Source organism: Peromyscus californicus, unplaced genomic scaffold (genome assembly GCF_007827085.1).
Source record: "Peromyscus californicus insignis strain IS unplaced genomic scaffold, ASM782708v3 Scaffold_8__1_contigs__length_139910024, whole genome shotgun sequence".
NCBI lineage: Eukaryota > Metazoa > Chordata > Mammalia > Rodentia > Cricetidae > Peromyscus > Peromyscus californicus.
Window position 1 is genome coordinate 91,519,862 of NW_026294606.1, and position 22,999 is coordinate 91,542,860.

Sequence of the window (22,999 nt, forward strand, 5' to 3'; positions counted from 1 at the left end):
TCAGTTCTCTCCTTCCACCACGTGGGTCCTGATGATGGAACTCAAGTGGTCAGGCTTGGTGGCTAGTGCCTTTACTGCTCAACCATCTTGCTGTTGGGATGTCAATTAAAAATATTTCTTGCTTAGCATGAGATGTGGTCTTGTCCTCCAAAACAAGGAGTGGGGATGTAGTTCAGAGTTAGAGCAGTTGGATAGCATGCATGAGGCTCAGTGCTAGACCTCCAGCATCCCCACAGTGGAAACACAACCAGGCTGAGGGTGTAGCTTGCAGCTCAGTGGCAGACTGTGTCTGGTAAGTGTAAGGAGATGGTGCAGGTTCCAGATCCCTACCTCAGTAATGACAGTGGATATTCTTAACTGCTGTCTTCACCGCTATGCCCCCAAAGTGCTGTAGGTATTCATTACATGTTTTTGGAATAGGTAAATTCATGGGTGACTGAATGAATGAAGAGGCCCTCCCCACCATATGCAAGCCTTCATGTAGGGGTCAGCAGTAGCTACAGATGGTGACACGAGGTCTGATTTTAGAGTGTGATTCCTGGACATGCTGTTGGAACCCACAGGGGAGCCCCAGATTAGCCACAGAGTTAGGACCTCAGTTTAGAGTCTCATCGCTTCAAGTCACAAGTCCCAGAGGTGGGGGCAGGGGGCGGTTCCTGCATTAGTTCCTGACTTGCTGTCCACCGTGTCCTTACTGTTCACAGGCTGATGCTATGACCAGCCTCTGCTGAGACCCTGAGATGAACCCAGTGCTGGCTGGTGGTGCTGACTGCCAGGTGTTCTTTTCCTGAAGGGCGTGGCCTCCCCTCTGTGCTCTACGACCAGTGATCCACACCTATTTAGAATGTCTAATACAGAGTATTGTAAGCTAAGCATGACTAGGCATGGTTAGGCATACCTGTAAACCCAGCACTTGGGAGAAAGAGGCATGAGGTCAGGAGTTCAAGGTCATCCTCAGCTACATAGAAAGTGTGAGGCCAGCCTGGGCTACAGAAAATATAACCTTAAAAAAAAAAAAACACCCCCAAACCTCAAAGCTAAGCAAATTGGATGGCTTAGAAAATAAATATTAGGTAAGAAACAATATTAACATTTGTCAATATTTTTCCAGATTGGTTCTGAGAATTAATTTCTGAGGCTGCCAAGAAGGCAAATGATAATTATATTCAAATATAGCCAATTTGAAACCCTATTTTCAACAATGAGCGTCTACCCTGTGGCAAATGCATAACAACACGTGTAGACAGATGTTACAAAGCTGACTCATAAAATAACCTTCTGACTGTTTACCCAGTGCTTTCAGATGACCAGACCCAGCGCCTGTCACCCGAGGAAGCCATGGACATCTTGTCTCTGGGTCATGCCAAAACCCAGGGTTCTATTCTTAGTAACCAGAGACATTAGACTTTTAAAGATCCACTTGTGTAATTTATTAGACTTTCTATCCCATGGACATTTTCATAACGGAAAAGTCTGACCACTCAAAATGAGGGCTGGCTCCACTAATACATTTACATAAATAATTAAGAATTCCACAGCAATGCGGCGATAAAATGTATCACCGCCATAAACCTCCAACTGAAGAACATCACTTTAATTAAAAATTACAAAGGACTCCCATAAACAACTCATTTATATTTCAAGCGCTGTGCTGGTTGACTGCAGAAAGAAATATCTGGACTCATTAAAAAACAACAACAAAACTACCTCACCCCAAATCTTATTATTGAGGTCAGTAACCACATGTAATTAGAATGAAGTGTTAATAGGTCGTAGTAGATGGAGGGACTTATCCTAATTTCCCTGGGTAGACAGGGTATAAGCTGGCCTTTAATGTTTGATTAAAATTTAGAAGGGGGGTGGCACCTCAAATTAAACTCTTAAATCTGAGTTTGAAACCTGGTTTGGGCATTTGTGGCTATTCTCTCACTGAACATTTATTGCTTATGTATCTTGGGTACCTGTGTGTCTTAGAATCCTGGGGGTGACACGATTTTATTTTCAAGCCAATTGGAATTTTTTCCCTTTTCTTTTTTTCCTTCTGCTTCCAAAGGCCTTAGCAATTACAGAATAAAAGTCTCACAGTTAGCCAATGACATTTTTGCCCAACTTACCACCTTTTATATTTTGGTGCATGTGTGTATGTGTGGTTTTCTTTAGAAAGGCTCCAAATAGTAGATTTAACAGGGTACTGAAGAGAAGGGAAGACCAGAGAAAGATGAAATTGGCCATTTAAACAAATCTTTTGGTGCTGTATTTTCATTATTCTGTTGCATTCTCTACCATTTTGAATGCATGAGTGCCATCCGGCTGAAAAGGCTCAATTTCAGGAGGGGACAACACAATAAAAAGACAGAACCTCCTCCAAAAAAAAAAAAAAAAAAAGAAAAAAAAAAAAAAAAGAAAAAGAAAGCCCAGGACAGAGCATTCATTGTCAAAGGACAGGCATCTAATCTGGGTAGGATTCAGAGTCCATGCTCAAAGAACAGACTCAATTTGGATCGAGGTGTCAGAAGGTGGGCTGGCAGGTGGAAAGGGCTCTCTAGGCAACCTCCAAGAGCCTGTATGTCCTGCTATGGTGCCCCTCCTGGGGCTGGTCAGCCTGCCTGGCACCAGATTAAAACATGGCCATTGGAAACGCTTCCACAGCTTTTGGGTATCAGCCAGTGTGTGAAGATGAAAAGAGATTGTGGCCAAGAACACTGGTAGGATATGCTGAAGAGGAGGAGGCCAGAGGATTATGAGTTTGAGGCCAGCCTAGGCCACATTTTTTTGGGGGTCAGCAAGACAGGTCAGCGGTGATGGCATTTGCTGCTAAACTCTTCTAACTTTGCTCTCCAGAATCCACATAGCTGAAGGAGAGAACCAATACAGGCAAATTGTCCTTTGGTCTCCACATGTGCCCTGTTGTACACCTGCACCCCAGCATGCACACAACAAGCAATAAAATAACATAAAAAATTAGAACAAGCTAATCGCGTCTGTTCATGCATTTAAATACTGGCACTCAGACACCCCAACCCAGCCACCATCATCTACTTGTGGTTCTCAACCTTCCTAATGCTGTAACCCTTTAATATAGTTCCTTATGTTGTGGTGACCCCCAATCATAAAATTATTTTCATTGTTACTGCACAACTGTAATTTTGCTACTGTTATGAATTGTAATGTAAATATTTTTGGAGATAAAAGTTTGCCAAAGGGGTCATGACCCACACGTTGAGAAATATTCTATTATTTCGTTAAGAAAAATATAGTATCCTACACCTGTTAATTGGGCTCTTGGCATATGCCAGGCCCAGGGCCAGGTCTGGCCTGTGTTCAGACTTTTGAGGCCCTCAGAAGTTTTTCATCCTGTGGAGTCTTCACCCCAGTTCATAAAAAGTACACCTCATCATATCCATATTGCAAGTGGATTTTTTTCCTCCAAATATTTTAAAATGATTTAAGAATTTGTTTTCCTTTTGCAATTATTTGGCAAGACAAATACTTCACGGTCAGTCGCCCGCCACCTCCCTGGTACCTGCTCAGGTACTGCAAGGTGAGATGCCCACCTGCTTTGCAAACTTCAAAGCATCTCTGACCATATCATTTGGTTCACAGGAGCTACCCTGAGACACTTAATTCAGATGTTTGATTTTGATATTTCTCTCTCCCTCCCTTCCTCCTTCTCCCAGAGTTGTTACACATCACCAACATTCTTTTTCTTACGACCACACACTTCTGGGGGGTTCAAGTGTGTACCACCCCTCACGAGAGGATGTGCGGCATCTCTTGCTGAGCTAGGCTTGCAGCAGCTTCTAAAATTACACCACTGACTTGATGGGTGAAGGGGTTACAACTCCAGTCCTGCTCAGGTAGCCCAGGCTTGCCTTGAACTTGCTATGTGGCTGACGAAGACCATGAACGCCTGATCTTCCTGTGTCTATCTCTCAAGGGCTGAGGTTGCAGCACACCCAGTTTATGGCATCCTGGGAGCGAAACCCAGGGCGTTGTGAAGCCTGGGCAAGAGATCTACATACTGAGTGTGTCCCCAGCCTTCCTTGAATTTTCTATTATTTCGTTAAGAAAGATATAGTATCTAATATCATTGGATTCTGTGTTTTGGACAAACATCTCCCAAAGGCTTGTGTGCCAAAAGATTGATCCCTGGATGATGGGACCTTGATGGGTGGGGCCTAATGGGAGGAGGTTAGGTCGTTGGAAGCATGCCCTTGAAGGGGGTCTTGGCACTTCAGGCCCACCTTCTTCTCTGCTTCCTGGTGTCCGTAAAGTGAACAGATTATTGTGTTACAGCCCCCCACCATGAGGTACAACCTCCCCGCACCCCCAGTGAACAAGGATGTGCTATGGATGATGGACTGTGATGATAGACTGCAGATGGAACCTTTGCAATTATGGGCCTAAATACATCTTCCCTCTTTCTGGTTTTGTGATTTTGTGGTGGTGGGATTTGAACTCAGTGTCTCATGTATGTGAGTCTCTTTCTTATTTTTAAGTGAATTGATTATCTCTGGTATTTTGTTACTGTTATAGAAAACTGACTAAGACATGGGATGTTTTCATTTAAAATCTGTTGTGTAGATTCTTGTTAAATTGAAAGGTTTAATCCATGTGGTGGAAACCATCAGTCCCTTCTCAGTGTCCATTCTCCCTTAACAAAGACCTCAGTTGTACAGGCTGCACACTAGATAGGTATGTTCTTGTGAACAACTTTGGGAAGCGGGGCTTGAAAAGTAGCTGATGTCAAGGAAACCCCTTAACAAACAGGAAGTGGGGGAACAAATAGCTCCATGGCTTGAGTTCAGATGCCAGAATCTATGCAAATGCTAGGTGAGATGCCACACTGCCACCCATCTGTAATCCTGCCTGGGGGACATGGAGACAGGGCATCTCCAGAGACTGGCCATATAAGGGTGTCCTGGGCTTGATTGAGAGATACCGCTTCAATGAACAAGGTGGAGGATCAATCTAGTATGATTCCTGATGTTAACCTTGGTCCTCCACACGCATATGGACACACACACACACACACACACACACACACACACACACACACACACACACACACACACTGGAAAAAACCAGAAAAACACTTCCAGGAAATATCCCTTATCATTTTTTCCCCCCATCCTGCTGTCTGAAATACAGATGTGAAGGCTGGGGCACTGGCAGGCACAACAGTTCAGGAGGAAGAGAGTGCCAATGTAGCAGTATCAGAAGTGGAAGGATCGATCCTAGGCTCTTGGCCATATTTCGGGGCTACCACACCTTGTCTTATGTGAGGAAAAGACTCTCTCTTCTGAGCCCCTTAGATTAGAATCCTCCTGTCATATTCTGAATGTATTTTCTGACGATACAGCAGGTACTAGCAATGGGATAATGGGGTATTATTCAGCATTGAAAAACGATGGCTATTTCTGCACATGGATGGCTCTTTGGCATTTCTGAAGGTGTGAGTGGCAGGATACAGAAGAATGGGTGACATCAGTCATTTGGGGCTACTAATAAGAGAAGTCTTTACCTGTGCCTCTCCCCAAACCTCAAGGATCTGCAATAAGGTTGTTAAAGAGGATTATCTTGGATGGGATGATTACCGATATTTTCTCCCATTTCAAAAGTTTCCTCCGTGAGCTGTCTCAATACAGCTACCAGACAGAAGGAATTCACCGTCACTCAGATGCCGCTGTCTGTTTTAACTTGGAGCAGAGCACACCAAGTGATGGGCTCGTCAATGGGCTTCAATAATGAACGCCTTCTAGAGCATTTACAACCTGCTGCCTGGACAGCCCCTGCCTTCAGGGCTTCAGGCACAGCAGAGATTAAGTACTTGGGCTTCTGAACATCCCCTTGCAAGGTAAAAGTCAATGCTAAGTCCAGATGTGTGTTCCATCACACAGGACAGCATGGACAAGAGGACCAGATCAGGGGTTGGTTAGAAGTTCCCAGATGTGGGGGTGGGGCAGCAGGAGCCCCCTCCTGGAGGAGGCTGGGATGATCATCAAGGGCAGACTGGACCCACGTGATGCCCTCAGGATGCTGGCTGAGGGGGGCATGGCTACTTGTTGCTGGCTTGGGGATTGTGCATGATTAGAGTTGAGATGGATGGAGGCACTCACTAGCTTTCAGCCCAGCCCAGAGGATCTTGGAATAGATGGAGACAGAGATGAGGAAAGGAGATGGGGAAACAGAATGGAGAATGAAGGGGAGGAGGAGCAGGAGGAGCCACGACAGCATTTCTGGAAGATGCCTCACTCCCATCTTGCACAGGTGGAAGGAAGAGGAGGAGGGAGAGGCAAGGAGGGCATGGTGGGAAGAGGGGAAGGGAGAGAGGCTGGGGAGAAAGCCCAGTTGGAGAAGTGTTTGCCATCTAAGCGTGGGGGTACAAGTTTGATCCCCAAACACACACAGTAAGATCCAGCCATGGCAGGGCATGCTTGCAATCCCTGTACTGAGAGTCCGAGACAGGTGGACCCCTGGGGCTTCTTGGTCAGCCAGGCTAGCCTATTTGGTGAGCTCTGGGCCAGCGAGAGCCTTCCAAGGTGGACAGCTCCTGAGGTTGACCTCTGGTCTCCCCCCACCCCAACACACACGATCACTCACGGAGGGTGGGGAGCAGATAAAGAACAGAAATGTGGAGAGGCGGAGAGGACCAGAGAGGCAGAGAAGTTTGGAGTGAGAAGGATGTCAGGAGAGACAGAGGGGGAGGGAAAAGGGCAGAGCAGGACTGAGACAGGAGAGGAAGGCCCAGAGAGATGGACAGAGCAAAAGACACAGAGGGAGAACGGGATGCATGAAGAAGCACAGGGACGTGTTAGCACAACCACTCACAGTCCTGTGCAGGACCGCTGGGCCCTGTGAGGCACAGCTGTGGGTGGAGGCTGCTAAGGGCATAGGGCTGGGTCAGCATCCCTTTTTTTTTGTACCTTAGTCAGCTAAGTTCAGAGATCTTGAGACAAAATAATAGCTCCCAGAGTGACACTCCCCCTCCCTTAAAATCCTGTTCCCTATAGAATTATTTGAGTCACAGCAGTAATGAGACCAGAGACCACTTGCAAAGTCATTGTTAGCCTGAGAACTCTGAGCCACCCAGTGAAGAGCAGTGGGAAAGGTTTTTCCAGCCTGGCCCCTCCACTCAGCCTTGCTCACCCCTGTACACACAGCCTCCCTGGAAAGCATTTTCTAATGTGCTGGATCAAACACCCCATCACTAAGGAGCCTTTCTTCCCCAGGGCAGCAGGTCCACTTGCCAGGGATGTTTCATGAGCTCAGAGCCAGCACCAGGAGAGGAGGGACTGGAGGGGAAGGCAGGGCCAGGAGGGGGAAGGAGGAAAAAAGGGATGGACAGGGAGGGGAGAGGAGGAGGGGATGATGGGAAAGGAGGGAAGATCCAGCCAGTTAAGCTGAGAAAGGGATACTTGACAGGCAATTCTGATTCTCACTGGGAAAAGAGAACAGCCTAGCATCCCTCATCTAACTCAGCATCCCTCATTCAACCCAGCATCCCTCAGCCAGCCTGGCACTCCTCAGCCAGTCCAGCATCCCTCAGCCAGTCCAGCATCACCCAGCCAGTTCAGCATCACCTAGCCAGTTCAGCATCCCTCAGCCTACCCAGCATCCCTCAGCCAGCCTGGCATCTCTCAGCCAGCCTGGCACCCATCAGCCAGTTCAGCATCTCTTAGCCAGCCCAGCATCCCTCAGATAGGCCTGTGAGCAGATGTCGACCCTCTTAGGTGACCAGCCATAGAGAATTAGGGCAGCTGTGTTGTCTGAGGGTTTCTGTGGTTTCCAACCACAGGCCCATCTGTACCTCCTGAAACTCAGCACTCTTGAGAAGGGCCCCAGACCTCTCTAAGTGGCACCAGTTCAAGCCTTCACATGGGATGCTGGGGTCCACTGTGGGACTGCACACTAAAGCCAGACCATCCACACTTGTTCTTCCCCTTGCTCCTCAGGGTCACATGTCCCAGATGGCTCCATGAGCCCCTCCTGGGACTGGCTGCAATGCTTCTGGGGAGGGTGTGGTTCTTTCTACAGGCAGATAGAGGACGGGTCCAGGGCTGACCTCATTCCTTTGGAGACATACAAACCTGGCTGAGGATGGAGCCAGCCAGGAAGAATAGCACTGGTGTGTGTGTGTGTGTGTGTGTGTGTGTGTGTGTGTGTGTGTGTGTGTGTGTGTGTGAAAAGGGATTCTCACCTCAGCACTCCAATACCATCCCACTGGGCACCAGGTCCCCACATTTCAATCAGCTGGGCTAATCTGTGCACTATTTGGCACAGGGGAGTCTGAGCTGGGTCCAGGCCACTGGTGACTTATGTCGCAGAGTGGTGATCAGTCCTGCTGGTGTTATGCACCCCTGTTTTCCTAGTCTCTGGTACAGAAATCTTTAGCAGCCCCTCCCCCCATACACAGTGGGTGCTCCTAAAATTGTACTGGGGCACAATGGGGAACCATGGCCTCTTGTTCCACAGCCCAAATCGTGCTTTACCGGTTCTGATGCTGGCCCTGGTGTCCTTCAATGTCCTAGCCATCACCAGCCAGCTTCCTTTTTGCCACTCATCTTACCCTTTATTCCCTGTGCAAGGAGGGGTGTTTCCATTCACCTCTCTCAGTGCGTAAGCACCATGTTCTATCCACCAGCCACCGTCTCCTGGCCGCCTTCCTGGTCCACCATGACAGGTGGTCACATCTCAGCTGCCCCTCCAGCTAGGTGCCCTTTGCCAGAGGCTCATCTTCTGCTCAAGCACAGTGACTTGATGGGAGTGTGAACTGGAGCGATATGGGGAGGCGAGGGGAGGAGAGGGATAGTGGCTGGAGATGCTGCTTTCCCTCTGAAGCCTTGACATGCCAGGCTGCCAGCTCCTGCCACTTGGAACCTTAGGGATGCCCTGGAGCCTGGGCAGTCCCTAGCTGCTTTGCTTCCTGCTCCTCCATCCTGTCATCATCCACAGGCTCATCTCGCAAATTAACCCTTTGCTTACTTCAGCCTAGAGCTGGGTTCAATTAGAGAACCCAGAGGGACACTCCCTCCCACTATCTGCCTTTGATGTGGGCTCTGTGGCTTTTCCCCCAGGTACCCCCACTGGTCATGCTCCATCCCATTAACCCTTTGGTCCCCATCAGCGCCGGAGCTGAGACAGCAAGGCAGAGCCCAGGCTTAGCAATGCTCATTCCAACTGCAGATCATTTTATCCCCCGCAGGAATCTCCTGCCTCCACCTCCTGTTGTAGAAACACAAAATGATGGTTAGGCGCCCTAAAGACAGCCTTGTCTGCTCAGTTGCCTTTAGCTGAGTTACAGGTTTCACAACCAAGTCCTTAAGGAATGCTCTCTTTGATGGCTAAATTGCCTTTTCCTTTGCTGGATCCTCAGCAGGGAGCGGGGTGGGGGCGGGGTGGGGGGAGGAAGAGAAGACAGGGGAAGAAAGGTGATTTCCCATTCTCACTGTCAGAGGAGCTGCTAGTATTTTGCACCATCCTCTAGTTCATCCGGCAATTCAGAAAGTCTAGAAGTGAAAAGAAACCCGCTTTTGGGGTGGGAAGCAACCTCTGCTTCTCCCTGCCAGCTCGCTCTATGGGAGAAAAAAAAAAAAGACTCATTTTATTACAAGTGTGTCTAAGTCTTGATCGTGTGTGCCCTTCACAAGCAGGGGATGGTGTTTTGGAAGGAAAGATTGGACACTTTCTTTGCAGAGACAAACCGTATTCGGGCCTGTGCAGTGACTTGTTCATTGTGTGACAGTGTTCCAGCCGGAGCATCCTCTAGCTGCTGGGGCTTGATGCCAGCTATTTAATGAAATCTCATTATGAAAAGACTGTCTATGAATCATGGAGCAGAGCTTAAGGAATAAGCAGAACTAGGAAGATTGGAGCCGCCTCTGACCCTGAGGACTACTTAGCTTTCATAGTACCAGAAGGGAAGTCGACCCAGAGGGGAAGCAACCAAGAGTCCCATCTGGCTGTCTTGCCTATGAACCACAGCCATGACCAGCATGGCAAACTAGTCCTAAGGGCGCAATAGTGGCACTTCCATCTTGGCAGTAACCAACAGCTATCTGATTGAACTTAAGGCCCACTCAACGGGAGGGAAGTCATTCCTGGTAGAAACCCAGCCAACTCCTTGGGACAGTGATCTTAGAGGACTTATTACTGCAACTTTACTAGACCGGCATGACTCCTAACTGCGTTCTAAAATCTATCCTTACACCCAGAGATGGGCCCCCTATTGGTTATCCGATATCAAGTGGTCAGCCCTGAAGTCATATACCTACAATCAACTTCAAATGCGCTGAGCAAGTTGTGTTTATGTACTTATGCACATAGAGGTGTAACAGTAACAACAATTCAGCTAGACTAGCTAGCCAGCAAGCTGCAGGGATCCTCCTGTCTCTGCCTTCCCAGTGCTGGGATTGCAGCTATGCTCTGCCGCACCCTTCTCTGTGGGTGCCAGGAACACAGACTCAGCTCTCCAGGCTTGGGTGACAAGCCTTTCACTGACTGAACTGTCTTCCCATGCCGGAATTCACAATACCTCCATCTGCAAATGGAACCAACCAATGCCCTTTTCATAGAGCATCAAGTTCTGAGATGCAGGAGTCCACACAGAGCGGTTCTTCTTTACGACCCTCCAGATTGGGCTGGGTCATTGGGGAACATAGCTCTGAAGCCAGTCCCTTCCTCAGATGCAATCAGGGATAACGACACTGTCCTCTCACTGAGAGCCCTTTGGCCCCGTCAGGTTCAAGCTTTTTTTTCCCCTCCCACACATTCAGATGGACAGTAAATTTAACTTAGCAGCGTTTTGCAACAGGTAACCAACCACCAGCTCAGCCAGCTTTGGCAACTGAAGAGGAAGGTGGTCTCCTGCTTGCCTCTACCTGTGGGTCCCAAGCAGCTCACCTACCTGATGGTTTGATGTTGCAGGGAGTCGGGGTCTGTGGCGTTCACTGTCAGCAGCACACTACCCACAGAAATATTCTCCCATTTGGTCACCATCATGGGGTCCGGGTAGAAGACTGGACCCTCGTTGACATCCAGGACGGTGATGTGGACCGTCGCTGTGGAGCTGGGGCCATAGGAGACGTCTGGTACCAGTGGGTCCTCATTTTCCACTTTGATCAGCAGGGTGTGGAAGGCAGAGATCTCATAGTCCAGGGGCTGGGGAGCAGACAGAAGGGCATCAGAAAGGCACACACTTCATCGAAGGAAGGGTGTTTGCTTTGCACACGGTCCCTCTGGCAATGCATGAGCAGCTTTGAACACTTGGGGACGGTTCTGGGCTTTGTGGTTTAAGTCTGGTGCCGTTTCAGGGGTCCTCTTTAGGGAAAAGAATGTGGGGTCTGGGAATGTTCCATGAACTTGGCTGTCTATAATATTCCCAGAGTCTTTTGGTTTCAGGGACTGTTCTAATAGAGGACGACATAAGACTAAGAATTAGGTCCAAGACACGTGGGGTAAAGGTGCTGGGCCTCCACTATGGAGGAGCGTTTCCATCATCACCCTGATGCGAGAGCTTTACAGCTCTTCACTGGACAGAAGGCCACACCCAGGTCAGTCCCACACAAAGACGTTGTCCTGTCCCGGTGTCAGTGGGCAGTCCTGGTGAAGATCCCTCCGGGGGATTTTGCAAAGAGGCCGATGGTCCATGTGCCCCTGGCTATGCCAGAGAGCACAAAGGAACCCCACTGTAAAAAGAGTTAAGGCGGTGCTCCTGCCCATCACATGTCACATTCATTCTAAACCACAGAAACCACAGAGCACTGAGAGTGACATGTCTGGGAGGGGCTCCTGCCACTAAGATGCACAGGGAGACAATGAGGCTGAACCCCCCAACACAGCGGTTCCCTGCACAGGCAAGTAGCAGACTCCTCAGAGACAGGCACAGTGAGTATCCTTTTCAGGAGGATGATGCGGACAGGAGCCTGAGGCAGGAATTTGGGTCTATGTGACTTCCTGCCGTGCATTCTCAGAGGAGAGGAGTCAGAAGGCAGATGAAGATCCTGTAAAATGTAATCTATACGAGGAAATAAACCCCTTTCTCCTCTCATGGCTTCTGGTCATGCTGTTTATTTTCCTCCAGTCTGGGCAAACACGTTGTTGAAAGCAGCAGCCTTGCATGGTCGGTGCCAGGCTCCCCCAACAGTTCTTCTGTCACTGTTATTAGGGAGGAAGTGACCCAGAGGTTGGGAAGGGCAGGAACCCAGACTCTGTGTCTTCTAGAAACAGAAGTGTCTGTGACCTGTCGCGATCAGTGGCTCCGATACTGATGTGAGGAAGTTACTCACAGGGTTAGGTACTAGTTCATTTTTATCGTCTGTTTTACACAACACAGAATCTCCAGGGAAGAGGGAGCCTCTGCTGAGTGATTGTCTGGATCAGATGGTGTCCATGTCTGCGGGACACTGTCTTAATTGCTAACTGACACAGGAGGGCCCAGCCCACTGTGGGTAGTACTATCCCTAGGTGGGTGTGTAAGAAGGATAGAAGATTATCTATCTATCTATCTATCTATCTATCTATCTATCTATCTATCTATCTATCTATCTATCATCTATCTATCTATCTACCTACCTATCTATCTAACAGTGTTCTTCCATGATTTCTGCTTCAATTCTGGCTTGAGCTTCTGCCCTGATTTCTGTCAGGGATGGACTGTGACCTGGAAGCTGACCGAAGTCCTTTCCTCCCCCAAGCTACTTTGGGTTGGTGTTTCACCACAGTAACAGAAGGAAGACTGGCAGAGACTCAGTGGTAGGCAGGACAACGCTCCCACAGTTCTCGATTCTAAGAGTCTAAGGACAAAAGACCTTGTAGATGTGGTTAAATGAGAGGCCCCGAGATAAGGGATTATCCTGGATCACCCAGTGGACCTGATGGGATCACAAGGCAGAAGGTGTGGTAGATGGGGTGATGGCCATCAAGGAGCAGCGACAGAGAGATTGTAGATGCTTTGAAGATACTGGGAGAGGCCGTGAGGCTAGAGCCACAGGTGGCCTCTAGAAGCTGGGAGCAACAGGAGATGGAATCTCCCCTTAGGCCCCCAGGATTTGCCAGTCCTGATCAGACCTTCAGTTTCACTCAGTGAGGCCCTTTTTGGACATCTAATAATCAATTCACACTCGTGTTTGGCCACCAAATTTATGCTCACTTGCTGTCACAGCAATACCAAACTGGTGTAGACTGGAAGTAGCTGTTACTGTCACAAACATTGTACATATTTACTCACGAAGTCCTCATGGTACTATGGGCTGGGCATGTGCCCCCACTTCATATACTGAAGTCACAGGCTCCCATGTGAGGGCATTGGCAAGGGCATCATTAGGAAGTAACTTGATTATGACATAGAGCCATGTGAATGGGAGAGCTGGCTTTCCATTTCTACTGCATGGGGATGGACTAAGGAGGGGTCATTTACACAGATGCAGATTCTCACTGGACCTTGAATTTCTGGGCCCTGTGATCACGGACTTCAGCCTGTAGAACCTTAAGTAACAAATGTGCATTGCTCTTCAGTGGCTGTGATGGTCGGTCAGTGTGAACTGTCAACTTGGCAGAATCTAGAATCACTCAAGAGGTGGGACTCCAGGCACACCTGTGGGGGGATCATCTTGCTTATGTTATTTGACATGGGAAGATTTCTTAATTGTGGGTGGGACCATTCCCTAGGCAGGGGATCCAGACTGTACAAAGAAGAGAAGCGGGGCTGAACACCATGTGTGCATTTATTCCTTGCTCTCTGCTTCTTTACTGCAGATGCAGGATGGTTAGCTGTCCTGAGCCTTTGCTGCTGTGACGCCCCCACCAGTGATGGACTATGACCTTCAACTCTAAGTCAAAGTTAAACCCTCTTTTCCTTAAGTGGCTTTGGTCAGAGTATTTTTTGTTTTTGTAACAGCCAAAGAAAGAAACTAAGACAGCTACCCAGAAACATGACCCCTGTCTCAGCAAGCAGAATGGACTGTGACAGCCATTCTGAACTATACACAGCATGAACAGTGACTTCGTATGGATGAGTAAACTGAGGCACAGAAAATGTGGGCAGGTACTTGGTCAAGCACACATAGGAATTTGAGATCAAGGTTCCTGCTTTGCCCTTTGTTATTGTCCTGGCCTGCCTCAGGTGCAAATGGTGTTGTCTACCAGGGAAGAAAGGCACTGAAGTCTCTAAGCCCACAGTGTTCCTCTCTGGGCTTCTCGGGGAGAGTAGAGTTAATTTATCTGTGACTTTCTCAACTCTGTGACTCTCTACACCTTTCACAGGGCCCTAGACACTCATGGGAGAACAGAGGCGCCACTGGAGGCACCCTTACCCTTACCTTGACCACAGAGAGCATGCCCTCGTTGGTCTGCGGGTTGGTGTGGATCTCGAAGCTCTGCCCGGGATTTCCATTGATGATGGTGTAGGCGGCCCTCCAGGCCCCTGTTGTGGGGTCATCTTTGTCCTCTACTGTCAAATTGACAATGACCCCCACGGCTCCTTCCTCCACCGTGGCTTGGAACTGCAAACAAAGCAGGTGCCAATGGTCAGTGTTTTGAAACGTTTCTAGGAGACACCAATAACAGAGCTCTTCTTGTGTGAACTACATGAGGTATACTACACATATCGTCTCATTTAATAATATACAATGCAGGGATTATAGCTAGGAAGATGCTGCATTCTACAAATCAGCTTTCCCTGGACTCGGGTGAGGCCATGGGACAAACTTAGCTCTTGAAGAGCCTGGTGAATGGATGCTGCTAGGTTGGGGAAGAGGCTTGAGAGCACCTGTACCCCCTCTCTTGATCTTTCTCCCTCTGCCTACTTGAATGGACATAGCTAGGAGACCCCGGGGGAGGGTGGAGTCAAAGGATAAAGAAGTTTGGGTGTCTAGTCTCCCACGGAGGGACATCTGGGAGCCAGGAACACTTTTTCTGAGTTATTGTTGGACAAGAAGTGAACTCTGGTAGAGTGTGAGTCATTGTATGTGTTTTTTGCATGAATTACTAGTGTGTGTGTGTGCGTGCGCGCCTGTGGGTGCATGTTTGTGTGGGTACATGTGAGAACAACTTCAGGTGCCATCCTCAGTGCCTTCTCTCATTGGTTTGGTACTCACCATTTAGGCTAGACTGGCTGATCAGGGAGCCTGAAGGATCCTCCTATCTCAGCCTCCCCCCTTGCTAGGATTATAAGTGCATGCCTGGCTTTTAAATGAGGGTTAGAAGGATCTAATTCGGGACCTCATGCTCGGGCCACAGTACCTTGCTGAGTGAGCGATCGCTCCAGCCTTTGAGGGTGTTGTTCTTTCAGCTGTGCCCACCTCGATCTCAAGATGACCAGATAGACAGAGGGTGGGACTTAAGTGGAGGGGCTGGGGCTGGATACACGAGGTTTGCCTCCTACCTTGCCCTGCCACACCCTGCCCTACTACTCCCTAACAAGGAGAATCAATCCCACCCCGCCGAGCTCCTCCCTCATAGCCCACAAGACTAAAAAACTATTTTCTAAGAAACACAGATGTTTGCAGCTGGGAACCATGGTTTTAATTGTACCACATCTCAAATACTTGTTGCACGTAGGTGTGGTGGGAATCAATCAATCCATGAAAAATGAGCTTTCCCACCAACAGAGAATCTCATGAACTATCATGAGCACATTTCCTTTGAGTGGGAAGTGTGAAGCATTGTTCTGGCGTCTACCTCTGACACACTCAGGTGAACAGTAATCTGTTTGCAAATATTTCATAAACAAGCAGGACCAAGGAACTGACAAGATGAGGAAATATCTAGGAATTTCAATTAGTAGCAGTGAGAATCCAGACACGGTAAGATGATGTCAAAAAGGCCTTGTGTTCAAAGAGGAGTAATTTGAGAAATGAGGTTTTGCAAACAGCCACTGATTCATTGACTTTTAAATCATTAATCATGAGCCTCCATATTGAGGCTTGGTTTCGGGGATGGGGCAGGGATGAAAACTAATTTGTCTATGGCATCTCAGCAAACCCGGGCAAGTCATAAGAGTCTGAGGAGGCACACCAGGGTGGACCTCAGCGGTGGGAAGGGGCCTGTGGGGGATGCTGTCACGTAGAAATGGCCCCAGCAGTAACTACTTTGACCCCATTCCTACCATTCCTGTTGAAGGAAAGTTTACTAGCCCCATCTTTTGTCTCTCCATTCTGAAAAGCAGACAAGCAAACAAAACTAAAAGTAAAGCAAATCAGCCATCAAAGAGACCAAACCAAACCAGGCTCACAGCTCTGAGTCCTACCTGCGTATTAAAGTTTCCTATGAGGTTTAATGATTCCTGGGTCCTATGCCACTTCAGTTGGTTAGGACAAGGCCAGAGATTCAAGCTGAAGCCCAGATAATTCTAATGCACAGACTAGGGTGAGAGACATGATGAAGTCTAGGTGTCAATGTAACTGTCGGCCCCTGTGGGTGGAGGAGGCAGCCTGACTTGGTAGAGAGGGGCCGTCAGAGCATCTGGGCTCAGTGCATTAGAGTGCTGTGATGGACGATTTCATCTGCCACTTGTTCAGGATGGTCCTTGGTGACACACAAGCTCCCTAATCCCTTCGGGCTGCAGATGAAGATGAAGGTAGAGAAGAAAGTAAAGGAAGGATCCTGCCCCAAGTCCTACAGTGAACCAAGGGCCAGACCCTCGCCTCTTGGTTTTAGTAAGCTCTGCTTCCCATAAGTCTGCTTCTGAGCCCGCCCAGGATCCACCGCTCAGGTTAATCCCTGGCACACCCAGAGCCAGGACACTGGAGCCTTGTCCTCCCTCACTGCAATAGTCCTTGTTCTTGTGATACCTGCTGTTGAGGAAACTGGGTAGATAATTGTGACCTGGGATGTCCTCTATGTTCCAAGTTAGGTGGAGACCGTGTTATGTCTCACACATAAGCCAGAGGATGATGTCCAGGCAAAGCAGTTGATTGTCACATGGTCAAGATAATAGTACTATACAGACTGTGACTTGAGGTGGCTGGAGGCTTTGGCTCCAGCTCCTCACATGGAGCTCAGGGCATGGAAGGGACTCAGAAGCCACTTGTCAAATAAAGGAATGGTCTTAAGTACAGGAAGTGGGAGCAGCAGTGAGGGCTGAGAGAGAATGCAGAAGGATAGCCTTTCTGAAGCGAGATAGCAATTGTTGGACTACCAGGACCACATCCAATCTAATAACTCTCTTAGTATGTATTGTAATATTAGGGTGGCACATAGTCATTCTAGCAGTTCCTGAACCTTTAGAGAACCCTGAAAAACAAACTCCAGGCATTTTTTTGTCTGAGTCTTAAACTTTGGTCTTCATTGGACTCTCCATGATTTTTATGGGCTTTAAAAATTACATTTTATGGTATGAGGAAATTAATTAAAGATTTCCTTGATTCTGGAGGCCCCTCCCTATTTCAGGGTCTAACACTAAAATCTGGTGGTAACTGGTGGAGGAATGAGGCCTGATGCTCAGAACATAACACAGTGCCTAGCATATGGTTGGGTTTGAAGATCTGATGGACAGACCCATGAGGTCATTAATTGATAAGGTCAATATATAGGTCACAGGTATGTGAGTCAAGACTGTGCAACTGCTCTCATAACTTGAGATCTTCATGCCTGTTGCACCTACTGAAGGGGCTGCCATAGGACACCATGTTTGTGTGTGGGCTAAGAATCCACAAAGAATGGGGATGTAAAGGTATCCTAGAAACTCTCATGAGTGTGTACTATGGATGAACCTCATGTGTTCTTAGAGACAGCCATATTTAACCATCATCTGCCCATCCATCCATCCATCCATCCATCCATCCATCCATCCATCTTCCATCTTCTATCCATCCTTTGTCCAACCACTCAACCTCCATCCATTCACCATCGGTGTATTCAGTAATTCAACTGTCCATTCCTTCAACTACCCATCAACCCCCATAACCATTTGTCTGACTTTCATTCATCCTTCATTCAACCATTCACTCTCCACCATTATCCATCCAGCCACCTACAGGCTAGGAAGCAAAGCAGGTAGAGTCTATTTTATCATGGATTTATAGACCAGAAAGAGAATCAGATAGAAGAGAAATGTGTAACTATAAAAAGATGCTAACTGTTCAAAGAGAAGCCACATAGTTCTAGGAGAGTCTACAGCACCTGATGGTGGGGGCAGGCACCCGACTCAGTTTGAGGAAGCTCATCAGGGAAGAATCCCCTGAAAGTGAAAGAAGAGGAGCCCTTAATGAGGTACAGGGAGTGCAAGCACTCATTCCTGGCACCTGGAAGAGAAGCGACAAAGGCCAGGCCACCAGAGAAGCTGCAGAGGCCAGAGCGTTTCAGAAGGAAGGAGGTGTGGGTGGAACACAGGAGCTCCAGTGAGAGTCACTTCACAATGGACTTGGCAGAGCACTGTGGGTAGTTCGATGATGTGGGGTGTTGGGAGCTAGGAAAAGGCACTGAGATTTGCCCGGAAGCAAATCGAGAAACTGGGTTATGTTCAAACACTCCTGAGAGAATTCAGAAAAAATAAAAATCTTTAAATATAAAAAAACATTTCAACACAGTTATTATACTCTTTGTTAAGACTATTATCTGATTCTTGCATAACTGTGAAGCCAGTTTCTTCAAGCATCCATTTAGAAACTCATTACTGCTTAATTAAATACTCATTCTATTAATTCTATTCAATGTTTTAACCCCATTATGTAATTCAAGAATGGAAAATTAAATAGATTAAAATGAAATAGTACCATTTTACATTTCTATAGCCATGTTCACTTTGTGATTTAAAAACAATAGATAAGCATTAATTTACCAAAGCAGAGCTGGAGGAGTTATGGATTGTAACATTACTTCTTTTAATTGGGAAAAAATAGATAAAGTTATTTTTCTGTTAAACAGTGTGGCAAATCAGATACCAGATGTAAAACACAGTTTTGCATAACCAGTGTGGGCTGATAGCTGAGGATGATGCGTTGAAGCCTGTGAGTTCATTCACTTCTGAATGAACTATGCCATTCTCTTTTTTCGAAAGTGGGTGTGTTTTGTAATGACCACCAGGATGGGGTTGATTGGTCACAGAGGTCTTCATCAGAAAGATGAGGGGTTTGGGTTATCTTAATTTTAATTAATTAATTTTTGTGTGTGGGTGCATGTGTACATGCGTGTGGAGGCCTATGTTGGATGTTGTGGTCGTTTAAATGAAAATGGCCCCATAAACCCATAAGGAGTAGCACTATTAGGAGATGTGGCCTTGTTAGAGGAAGTATGTCACTGGGGAAAGGCTTCAAGGTTTCTGATGCTCAAGCCAGGCCCAGTGTCTCTCTCTCCTCCTGCTGCCTGCCAATCCAAATATAGAACTCTCAGTTACCTCTCCAGCTCAATGTTGGCCTGCATGATTCCATCCTTCCCACCATGATGATAACGGACTAAACCTCTGAACTGTGAGCCAGCGCCAGTTAAATGCTTCCCTTTATAAGAGTTGTTGTGGTCATGGTGTCTCTTAACAGCAATAGAAACCCTAACTAGGGCAAGTGTCACTCAGTCACTCTCCACTGTGGTGTTTTTTTTTTTTTTGAGACAGGGTCTCTCACTGAACCTAGAGCTCCTTACTTCTCCCCAGGATCCTTCCCAGGGACTTAAATTTGGTAAGTACAGAACGATGGCCTTCCTCCATAGAACAGCTGGGCTACATGTTAATCTGGAGAGTATAACATGCTCTGGGAACTCAGGTTGGCTCCCACCTGGAAAGCTGCAGGTTAGCAGGAAGGAAGAGCAGAGGATGTCCAGGGTTTTGCCTGTTGGAGCTGCCGACCTTGCAGCTGTACAGAGAACTGACATTGAACTTGGAAAGCTGCCATTCACTCATTGGGGCCTTGGCTTTACAAAATTAAAAGATAAAATATCAGAAAGCATTCTAATCCTTATTTATTTCTGAGGATAAAGAGGCAAGGTAAAGCCTGTGAGGAATCTATCCAGCAAACACGTTTGTGAGTTTGTGTTTACCTAAAGGATATAGCTTCCAGGAGGAACCTAATCTCTAGCTCAGAGTTGACTGGGTAGAGGCTGCGATGGATATAAATAAGACAATATGCACAGAATGAGCTTGGCATGTCACACAGCATATATAGTAACGGGTGTGATGGTTAGCTTGAAATGTCAACTCGCCATGACCTGGAGTTGCCTGGAGGAGGGTTTCAATTGAGGAATTATCTAGGTTAAATTGGCCTGTGGCCATGTTTATAGGGTACTGTCTTGATTACTAGTTGATGTGGGAAAACCCACCCTGAATGCGGGTGGCATCATCTCATCAGGTGAGCAATGGACTTTATAAGAATGAAGGAAGCCGGCTGAGCACAGACAGACAGACAGAGCACGGGTACATTCACCACTCTCTGTGCTTGGCTGTAGACATGGTGCTTTAAGTTCCTGCCTCGACTTCCCCACAACAGTGGACTGTAACCTGGAGTAATAGGTCAAATAAATGCCTTCCCTCCCCTAAGTGGCTTTTGTCATCGAGTCTGTCATGGGAAGAGACACTAGGACGGGGGATTAGAATTTGTTAGCATTGAGAACAAGGACAGACTTTGCTATGGAACGTATGAAATTCTTCACAGTAAATTGGACCAGGTGGTTCAACCCTAGTGACACTTCCGTTCTTCCCACGGTCTGCTTTATAGTGAGGTCACGTGCACATGCATGTCCTTTCTCTGTGCACCCGTGAACAAAGCTTTGTTCTTTCAGCGATGTTTATCCAACACTTGCAGACTTGCTAACCCTTGCTGCCTTCTAACAACCGACCCTTCACTGCCGCCTAATGGTGCTGACCCACAGTGTTAGCTACCTGGATTCCTTCTGCCTATAATTAGCAACCAACTCAGCATGATGAGATGCGAGGATTCATCTTAACAAGTATCCACAGAATGTCCGCTGCATGTTGAGGAATTTGCCAGCAACACTGCAATAAATGAAAGAGACAGTGTCCCCAGGCACCGCTCTGCTTCACATATTTTACACATCCAGCTATTTGCTGTCTATAAGTTCTGAAACTCTTTCCTCTGCCTTCGTAACTGTGGATGATTTTATTTTAGACGTGTTTTTGGTTATAGCTGATGATCATTTCAGTAAACACTGGGTCATTTATGAATTACATGTGGAAAATAATGAATCTTGACCCCAACTCACATTATAGACAGAAGACAAAAAGCAAAACTATGCAACTTAACATAAATAGCTATCATATTACATAAAAATAGAAAAGATAGTTATATGTACAAAGTATATATTACATATGAACGTTCATATAAAAATTTAAAAGTATATAGTACAGATTTCTAAATAAAGGCCATTTTATTTAGAACACACCTGTAGAGACCTTCCCTCAGAAGTGATTGACAATGCATCTGAAAATACTGTGGAAGGGCTGGGGAGACAGTTCAGTCAACAAAGCGACTGACCTACAAGTGTGAAAATCTGAGTCAGATCGTCAGCATGCGTGTAAAAAGCTAGGTGGCATGTGTCTGTAACCCCAGCACTGGTGTGTATATGGGACACAAGAGGATCCTTGGGCTTCAGTGAGAGACTATCTCAAAAACAAGGCAAGCACCCACATGTATGTACACACACACACACACACACACACACACACACACACACACACACACACACACACACAAATCGAAACTTAGTGAAATACAAGTCTCTGAGCAGCTGAACATGGTATGGCCATTTCCCCCCATTTGGATGCTGACTTATTATCAGAGAAATCCATTATGCACAGGGAAGCCAATGAATGTAAACACTGAGAGGAAAACTGAGATGGGCTTTTGTGGTACTCCAAGACAGCTTAGGAAATGTTCTGTTCCTGGCTTGTCTCCAAGCCTTGCTCCCATTCCTGTGAGCTGTTTCTGTGGCTGTTGATGTGGTCGCCCCTTCACACCAGCCTCCTCCTCCTGTGGGCTCCTCTGCTCTCAACAATGTGGCCACAATGGGCACAGCTTGGCAGGTGTTTGCAGGTCTCACTGGGTAAGGTACACCTGATGGTGACTTGAGTCCCACAGATGTTTCTTCCTTTATCCTTTGGATCTCATTGAGGGCCAGTTATACCATCTAAAAACCAGACATAATAAGAAGCCCCAAGTGCCTGCCTTCTGGTGTCAGTGACTTCTCTAACTCATGCCTAGTAGATCACCCATATGACTACCCCTCCCCGCTGCATGCACGTCTCTAAAGATGAACTTTTCCTAAGGAAATACAATCAAAGTCCTTTCCTGGTCTACTGGACACTAACTTCTACTGGCAATTATACTGTTTGTTTCTCCTGTACCAGTGCTTCTATGCAAGATTAAAAATGCGTGTGTGCCCAGGTATGTGTGTGTGTGTGTGTGTGTGTGTGTGTGTGTGTGTGTGCACACGTGTGCCCACACATGCTTTTGAGTGTGTCTTCTTGTGCCACAGAGGGTGTGTGGATGTTGGAGGACAGCCTTCTGTAGTTCATTCTCTCCTTCTACCATGTGAGACCAGAGGGAGGAACTCAGGTCATCAGGTTGGGTAGCAAGCACCTTTACCCACTGGGCCATCTTGTTGCCCCTGTAATGTATTTTTTTTTTTTTTTTTTGGTTTTTCGAGACAGGGTTTCTCTGTGTAGCTTTGCGCCTTTCCTGGAACTCGCTTTGGAGACCAGGCTGGCCTCGAACTCACAGAGATCCGCCTGCCTCTGCCTCCCGAGTGCTGGGATTAAAGGCGTGCGCCACCACCGCCTGGCTCCCTGCAATGTATTTTATACACAAGTATATTTAGAAATTGGTAAACATTTTTTTGGGCACAAAGAGGTTGTGAGTGGAAGAGGTTAAAGAAACCATGGTCTGTGGGATTCAGCCTCTGCCACCTTCCCTATCAACACATTTTCAGGACTGAAAAAAAAAACCTACTTTTTCTGGAAGAAAAAAAATCTCAAATAACAATTTTTTTCCTCTTTACAAAACAAAATGAACATAGCAAACAAATGAAGATCAACAGGCAACCAAGGCAGCTGGGC

General features: G+C 47.2%; 1 protein-coding gene across 1 annotated transcript in view; it reads right to left on the minus strand.

The window, feature by feature from the left end:
- Cdh13 (cadherin 13) overlaps positions 1-22,999 on the minus strand; it is a 996,812-nt gene that overhangs the window by 67,637 nt on the left and 906,176 nt on the right. Inside the window, exons 9-10 of the mRNA XM_052728155.1 lie at positions 14,319-14,501; positions 10,907-11,160 (exon numbers count right to left, since the gene is read on the minus strand). Of these exons, the coding sequence (XP_052584115.1) occupies positions 10,907-11,160; positions 14,319-14,501 (437 nt within the window). The remainder of the gene's footprint in view (positions 1-10,906; positions 11,161-14,318; positions 14,502-22,999) is intronic.